The sequence below is a fragment of the Cynoglossus semilaevis genome, chromosome 13, assembly GCF_000523025.1.
Source record: "Cynoglossus semilaevis isolate Cse_v1.0 chromosome 13, Cse_v1.0, whole genome shotgun sequence".
Classification (NCBI taxonomy): domain Eukaryota; kingdom Metazoa; phylum Chordata; class Actinopteri; order Pleuronectiformes; family Cynoglossidae; genus Cynoglossus; species Cynoglossus semilaevis.
This window is the reverse complement of record NC_024319.1, coordinates 8,288,232-8,296,318: the sequence shown is the minus strand read 5'-3', so window position 1 is coordinate 8,296,318 and position 8,087 is coordinate 8,288,232. Positions and strand designations below refer to the sequence as shown.

At 42.2% G+C, this 8,087-nt stretch overlaps 1 protein-coding gene across 1 annotated transcript in view; it reads right to left on the bottom strand.

The window, feature by feature from the left end:
- Positions 1–8,087, bottom strand: part of nbeal2 (neurobeachin-like 2) — a 36,111-nt gene that overhangs the window by 12,163 nt on the left and 15,861 nt on the right. Inside the window, 18 exon segments of the mRNA XM_025061518.1 lie at positions 3–54; positions 177–361; positions 599–1,297; positions 1,404–1,492; positions 2,290–2,449; positions 2,579–2,734; positions 2,935–3,085; positions 3,519–3,621; positions 3,928–4,087; positions 4,714–4,818; positions 4,820–4,848; positions 5,421–5,592; positions 6,127–6,219; positions 6,304–6,386; positions 6,541–6,871; positions 6,975–7,094; positions 7,525–7,657; positions 7,750–8,086. Of these exon segments, the coding sequence (XP_024917286.1) occupies positions 3–54; positions 177–361; positions 599–1,297; positions 1,404–1,492; positions 2,290–2,449; positions 2,579–2,734; positions 2,935–3,085; positions 3,519–3,621; positions 3,928–4,087; positions 4,714–4,818; positions 4,820–4,848; positions 5,421–5,592; positions 6,127–6,219; positions 6,304–6,386; positions 6,541–6,871; positions 6,975–7,094; positions 7,525–7,657; positions 7,750–8,086 (3,158 nt within the window).

Sequence of the window (8,087 nt, the reverse complement as noted above, 5' to 3'; positions counted from 1 at the left end):
CCCTGGGCGTCTCTCAGGTCTGACAGAGACGACTCCAGCATCATCTCCAACAAACTGAAACAAAGAAAAACTGATCATATTTTGACTTCATTGGTGAGTCTAGTCCTGGGGAAATTGTTTTTCAGTTCAGTTTTCTCATGTTTTTGTTCCCGATTGTTGAAATCAGCACCACTGACCTGCGTTTGATGTCATCGGGAGGACGGACCAGCTTGTAGGAGGAGCCCAGTTTGGTGAGAACAGAAAAGACTTGTCCTCTTTCTCTCCACACCGCATCGTCCGGTCCCTCTGCTGCGCTGCCGCTCCACATGACGGAGAAGATGATGTTGGTCAGAAGGTTGCACAGCTCCTCTTCAGGGGTCTGCTGCACGGAACACAAACAGCACATAGAAAATGGTTCCTAGATTACGGACAAATCCCACTTTCCAGTTCAGGTTTGGTTGGAAGCATTAACAGGCAAAAAAGCAAACAATAAAAACAAACAAACATTTATGTAATTTACATTGACAGTAACAATTTACAATTACACTGACATTATGTGTACTACTGTTCCTGGAAATGGGATTTGTAATGGGATTCACTACAACAAAATGGGCCAAACCTGTGGGTTGGACGTGTTGGAGATGGTGTCTGTGGGAGGATCGGCGCCGTAGCTCGTGTCGTCCAGCACGTTGGACAGACTGGAGCTCTTCCTGGGTCGGAGCGGTGGAAACATTTTGGGTTCCAGAGGAGATGGTGTGTTTGTCAAACTGCCCACAGGAGTGTGTGTATCTCCCATGTTGATGAGATCAATATCTAAGGGTGAGGTACCGAAGGGGGACTTGGGACAGTACTCTCTCCCCTCTTCATTCCCACACGGCAGGTTGATATCGACTGCATTAGAAATGGAGGAGGAGCGGCTGCTCTTGTCCATGGAATCGAAAGACCTGAAATTGATTGAGCCGCGGAGGTTTTTCAGTGGGATTCCTCCGCTCGGAGGTGACTGGGATAAATCAGAGAAACCCTCCGAAAAATCCCGCTGTCCCCTTTCATCCTCCTCCACCTCTTCCTCTATTTCCTGTGAGCTTTGATAATTTAGGAAGAGGCCGGTGTGGCCGTGGTCGATTATCAGAGACGGATCTCTCTGCAGCTGTGGCCGATAACTCGGCTCGAAGGATTTGTTTGGAACTCCCTCTGCGATGCTGCCTGTGAGGAACTCATAGGACTCCTTCACATAGAGTTTGGTCAGAACATCCTGCCAGCCTGGCTGCTTAGCAAGCTGCTTCACATAATCCTCACTGGAGTAGATGAGATGAAAGAGCTGGTGTAACATCAGAGAAAGAACAAAGACGACACTCCTACTCATTAGTCAGGTGATAAATATGACGGCCTTTGGAGCAGATTACAAATGATGAGAGCAGACTGACCTTTCTGCAGACATCCAGGCGGACGGTGAGGTCCGCTCTGTGGGACAAACAGACGACAGCCAGGAGGTCCCGGAAGTTTGGGCTGGCATCTGTGGGACAGCAGCAAATTAAGTTTTATTTCAAATTGCTTGAAATTGATAATGATCAAATTGATGACGCTTAAACCACAAATAATGGATTTGAACAGAATCGAACAACAGACAAGAGAGAAAGGAGCCTGTGGTCACAGGAGGAAAAAACAAACCCCTTGTTAATCTCTCAGTCAGTGTCACAGACCAATATCTGTACCATTCTTCAACTGGAATGTTGCTAAGTTTGTCTCTAGGCACTATATCCTGAACCAGGTCTTAAAAAATTGCTAAATCCTGCTTGTGTGAAAAAGGCTGCTCTGAGCAAACATGCAAATTTGATTGGCTGACAGCGTCACATGGGGTGCCGTGCTGGAAGCAGCAGAGAAGCCACGTACTTTACTATTGACCTTTAAAGACAGCATGACAACAGACATTCATGCAAATACCTTTTAACCAGTTTGCCTTCACTCAAAGGGAGAAAAAATATATTTCCCAAGAAAACATTTCCTGAGCATTAAAGAAAAGTTTCATATATTTTCCACGACTGGAAAATGTGGGTTTTTTTCCAATGTTTTTCAGGGCGCTTGGGGGCGATTTATAAAAGAGTGAGTGTTGTTTTGGAGATCATGTTCGACTTTGGCCCAAGGAGTGACTTTGGAATAAGTGTGGACTTTTGGAATAACCAAAGATAACTGAAGTGTAATAGTGTAATAGTTTAGGGCTGTAATTCTATTAGAGTTGTTCAGGAGTCAGTCATAAATGAGTCATTTCATGCTAAAATGTAGTGTCAGACCAGTGTCAGCTTCCATATTAACCTGTAGCGAGGACCTGCTCATACAGACAGCGGATGGTGATCATGGTGACAGGAATGTCTTCGAGGAAACAAACCAGGCCCAGGTAGCCAAAGTCCTTCAGTTTGATACGCTGCTTGTTTCGCTCAGACACTCGCTCACTTTTGAGTATTTTGTACAAAACCTGCAAACACATCAGGAAATTGTGAGTTGAATTTTTCCTGTAGCATTTTATCCAAACTGTACAGGCAAAAATGATCTGTTCATCAATAATAAGATATTTTCAAATTAACTCCAGCGATGCTTTTCTCACCCGGAACACTCTCTCTCTGGCCTCATCTCCGAAGTTTCGGTTGAGCAGCAGCGAGTAAAGCTGCTCTACGCCCCAGTCCAGCAGCGCGGCCTGCACCTGTTCACGTGGCGGGCTGGTCCTCAGGAGGTCGTACAACACGTCCAACGCCCGCACCACCTGGTACAGATAAAAGTAAAATCTGGTCAGAGGGAGGACATGAGGTTGGCAGATATCGTAGAGTAAAATGAGAGGGAAAAACAATTAAGGAAAAACATGAAGTCCAGGATTTACTAGGGATAGGGATTAAATTATTATACTGAAAATGTCAAGAAAGAAACTCCCTGAAGACACAAGGAGATAAAATATGTTAGTCCAACCTGCTGCTCCTCCCCCACAGCCAGGATGTAGGCGAGGACACTGTGGAGCTCCTCCAGCGTAGGAGACTTGAGGAAATCCTTGAGCATCATAAACAGAGAGGTCTGAACTGTTTGCTTCTCATAAGACATAGGGCTGCCATCTTTCTCCACACTGTGACCAAAGACGGAGAAAAGAAAATCACACTTTAAATCTGAGAGTCCATTGTTATTGTCCACTAGTCACTGGTCAAAATGTCATAAAACAGGGCAAATATCTGCACTTTTGTCTATATTTAAGTCTCCATCAAGATACACACAAAAAAAATCCACCAACTCCATGAAGCTAAAATTTAAGTCAATATTATTAATTTCAACGTCATATTATTCACAAAAAACAGGTGTGAAACAGATACATCTACCTAAAAAAAAATATATTTATTGTCACATGAATGAATGTTGATTCAGGGAAGAATTTTTAATGTGTTTATATATGTCTGCACATGGACAACATGGACTTGTTCAATTACTATTTCCAAGAGTCTGGACCTTAACGTTGTCCAAACTAATTTGGGACGTGGACAGAGAGCACGTCAAGATGTGTTTACCTGTAAAATGCCCGTATGGTGTCCAGCATGTACTGAACCCCATACCTCCTCTTCATGCTCTGCTTTCCCTTCTTTATGACAGAAGACAGGTACTGTATATGTGCTGGGAAAAGAGCAGAAATCATGTTTATCAGTCGATTTTAGGTTGACATAATTAAAAAAATGGCAAACCAGTATGAGTAGATGTAACAAATAACTGCAGTGATTTACAACCCAGAGTAACATTCTCTTTCAATTCTTGCAGCGGCTTGAACTTTAAACATTAATGTGTTCTGTCTCTGCTTTACCGCGCCTTTTAACTGCTGCTCTCATATACACATAAAAGGGATACAAACGGCCCTGACAGTTGTGAAAAGGATCACCGGTGCATTAGTCGACTGTGGGGGACGGGGGACGGGAGGGGGCCTACCCAGAGAAACAGCGAAATGGCTTTTAGTCCAGATGCGGAAATCAAAGAGCAGGTGGTGGTAGAGCTGCTGGAGAAGTGAGCTGTTGCCCTCGTTGAAGACCTGCTCCAGCAGGAGCTGACAGGCCAGAAGAACCTCCATGTCCATCATAACACCTGGGACCTGCAGGACAGAGGCAGAGGGGAGGGGCAGTAGTAGTGATTAGAAGCTGATGCAGTGCTACACTGAGGGTGCTGTTCGGCCGTGAGCTGATTCATCAACCAATCTTTTCAAATACCTGGAATATAACGACTTATATTAAAATATATATATATATATATATATTTGATATATATATGTGTATATGTGAAAACACAAGTTTATTTTTTTATATATTTCACATATACATATATGTATATATCATATGAATATATGCATACATATATACACACTATGAATATATTTATATACAAAATACAATAAATATACAAAATATATGTTTATATATTTTGTCTTATATATACATGTTTGTATATATGTGTGTACGTATATATATAGTATATTAATGTATAGAGCTTATATACACACATATATGTACATTCATTCTTTCATCATTTTCATGGAGCCAACTTTACATGTGACGTTCATTGTTATAATCTGTTACCACATATTCTGCATCCACCCCCACAAGCATTTTGTACCAAGAAAGACCACAAGCATTCATTACACTGCATCGAGTTGGAAGGTCAATGTTTCAAAGGATTAGTGACCACTCGCTGCAGCAGGCTGACACATGAGTCACCACGTACTTTGCTCAGCATGGCTCCCATGATGCTCGGCCCGTGGCAGTGCAGCAGGCTCTCCTGATTGACAGGATGGTTACGAATCAGGGTTTTCACCCTCAGCAGGCAAGCAAGCCAGGCTGTTCTTCTCTAACCTGCCCTCTGAGAGACAAAGAGAAAAAGCAGCACAACAACAACTTTAGGATGATTTCCTGCGTCACCCCCGAGTGTTTTTCCACCATCATATCTCAGGAAGACTCATGAGTCATGTGCCAGGGTGTTTGTCCTGCTCCTGTCAGACAGTTTGCTTCACTTATCTTCATTTATGTCTCTGTTTACACAGCTAAGTTTCTTTAAATATGCTGTGACTCTATAGACTGTTTAACATAGAGATACACTGATTTGACAATGTAAACAATGTTGTCTGTATGCTATGATGTACTGTATACATTTTGTCTTCTAGTAGTAAACATCATGAACTATTTTAACACTCATTGCTGGTCATTGCTATTTAAACTTGTCAGCCAATGAGAATTCTTTGTAGCTGTTAGCATTTTACAAGCCAAAGAAAAGTGTGCACAAAATACAATCAATTCATTTAATCACTTAACAATGAACCTTTCGATCTATATTTAATAATAAAATTAGCTTAGCTTAGCCTTTTGTAATTTAGCTTTTTAAATCCATCAGCAACAAAGAGACGACGTCACCATGTCCAACTTTTTCAGACTGACCTGCAGACTTGTTCAGTGGAAGCAGCAGGGCGGCGGGGCCTCTGGGAGAAGTCAGCTCAGGTCCAAGCAAGTCGGAGATCTCCTGACCACCACTGCAGACCTGCTCTGCCTCGCACACCTGCTCCAGTAGGGGCAGCACAACCCCCATACCTCCCATCACATTTATAACATCCTGTAGAGATAAAAAAAAAAACACCAACAAAGTATTCTGAATATATGTATTATATGTTAAGGTAAAGTCATGTAAAAATCTATGTATTTGACATCATAAATATTTAGTAGGAGTGTCAAAATATTAATCACTTTAATAATTAATCTGTGAAAATAGGATTTAAACATTTTATTGCATTTCAACAGATTAAAACACTGTATGTCCAAGAACTCTTCTGTCCATCCACTTGTCGTTGTAGTAAGTCAATAAATATGTTGTTATTTACGCACACTGTAGAAAAACATTTCTGCTCCAAGAAGCACCAGGAGTTTAAACGTACAGTACATACACATACATCCACCTGCTGGTATTTGTCATGTTGTTTCAGCAATATACAATACAGAGGAATGTTGTGGTTGAACTTCATTAGTCATTAATCAATTGTGATTAATCACAGTTAATTGTTAATGATCCACAGCAACTCTTTCATTAATCACATTAGATTTGTGCTTGTTTGACAGCCATAATATTTAGAAATGTTTTAATATTTTTTACCTTGATGTCCCAGTTCACTACCCTGTGTCCTGTCAGTCTACCATCATAATGATAATTGGGAGACAAGTCCAGACATATCTGGCTCTTAAAGGCCTGAAGGAAACAAATGGACACAGATGTCAGAGTTTAATTGATTGTAAATATCATGTGTGTCTGCGCTGTAGTACTGTAGGTCACCTGTGGAGTGTAGTAGAGAAGGAGCTTGCTGTTGAGATCAGACAACTCTCCATCCACTTTGAATAAGGACACATTATTGGGGCCTGTCAGAGAAAAATGTGAATTATTTATATGAAGGAATATCTATTTTATAGGTTGAAAACACATTCAAAACTAATAGTATTTTTGTCAGTCCGTTCACGCTACGTTCTTTATAATAGTCAGCCAAAAAAAGCAGTATGTCAGTGTGTGACCAACCTGCAGCAAACAGAGCTTTTGCCTGGGCCGGCTGCAGAGCCTCGTAGCAGATAAAGGCCGTGCCCAGGAGACCACTCAGAGACGTGGGTGTCCCCCACTCTGTGTCCTGCAGTCCTGCAGAGATGATGTGCATGTTAGTGTCCCCCGCAGGCGCCCGTTGGCCTCCTGCAAAAGAGGCTGGGAAGGATTGGGAGCGGATCAGGGAGGGGGCCTGAGAGGGAAAGGCAAACTCTGGTGATGAGCAGGAGGATGAGTGTGTCGGCAGGTTGGGGGAGGTGGTGGTCGTAGTGGTCCGGTGGCCGGCAGAGCCGATGCAGCAGGAGGTAAAAGGCTTCACCGTCAGGACCAGGTGGCAAAAGGCAGAAAAATTCAAAGGATTAAAATGGGATTATGTAGTAATAACATGACTGTGATAATGAGGAATTCAAAGATACCTCTCCAAGAGAAGGAAAGCGGAGGTGAGCAGTTTTACGCTGCTCCCCATCAATGTAGATCGTCACCAGGTTCTGGCCAAATGGACGACGGCCAGGGATGTGGACTATGGCAACTGAATGCTGAGGATGTGAATAAGTCTATTTTTAATATCTAGATATTATTTGAGGATAGAATCACTCTCTTGACTGAAATGATTAGATTTGGTTTAAAAACGTGAGGTGAAGATGAAGTAACTGACCTGAATTTCTAAGCAAACTAGTGTGAATCAGTTATATTTTTTAAGGAAGACTTGACGCAAAGTAAAATCCTGATTATGTTTAACTTAATTAATTTTGTAGGAAAACATTTTTTTTCTTTGTATCCTTTGGCTGAAAACATGTTTAAGTGTAGAATTTAAAAGCACACATGTACATTTTTCTTTTGATGAGATAAATATTTCTTTGATAAATTTCAGGTGCTTAAATAAAATACCAAACATAACAATAATTGTTTAATAATGTTTTTCTTGATTTAAATTTTTTTTTTTTTATTTGACAAATTCGGACTTACCCAGCACGAGTCGGCCAGCGCGTACTCTGGCAGTGTGACAGCTACGTAGTCCTTCTTAGTGCAAACAGCCACGACCAGCACTCCCTCCATGGTGAAGAAGGCTTCCAATCCTGTTCCACTGGCTGTGAAGAAACTTTTTAAAAAGAACATTTTGTTTTGTGTAAGAACAAGGAACAATGACAATAAAATAAACTCTGAGCCTCTTCTGTGTGGTTTTTTTTCTACCTATAGAGCTGTTTCCTACGAGGTCCTTTTCCCATGTCATACTGAGCCCATAAGCCAGAGTTTGCACGTGGTCTACGATCACTGGTGAACTCCATGTTCAGACATAACCAGGCGTGAAAGGCGAACCCGCTGCCTGGCCAGCGTTGGATTGTCGGCACCATGATACCTGCCATTGGTGGTGTGAGATCAAAGTACTGCAGGGCACTGTCCTGGCCTTCCCTGGCCGCCATGGCTGACAGCACTCTGATGAGCCGAGTGCAGTAAGGGTGCACCTTCCTCTTGTCCTCATGCGCTCTGAGCAGTCGGAAAATACTTTTTAGTTCCTCTGGTTTCAGGCA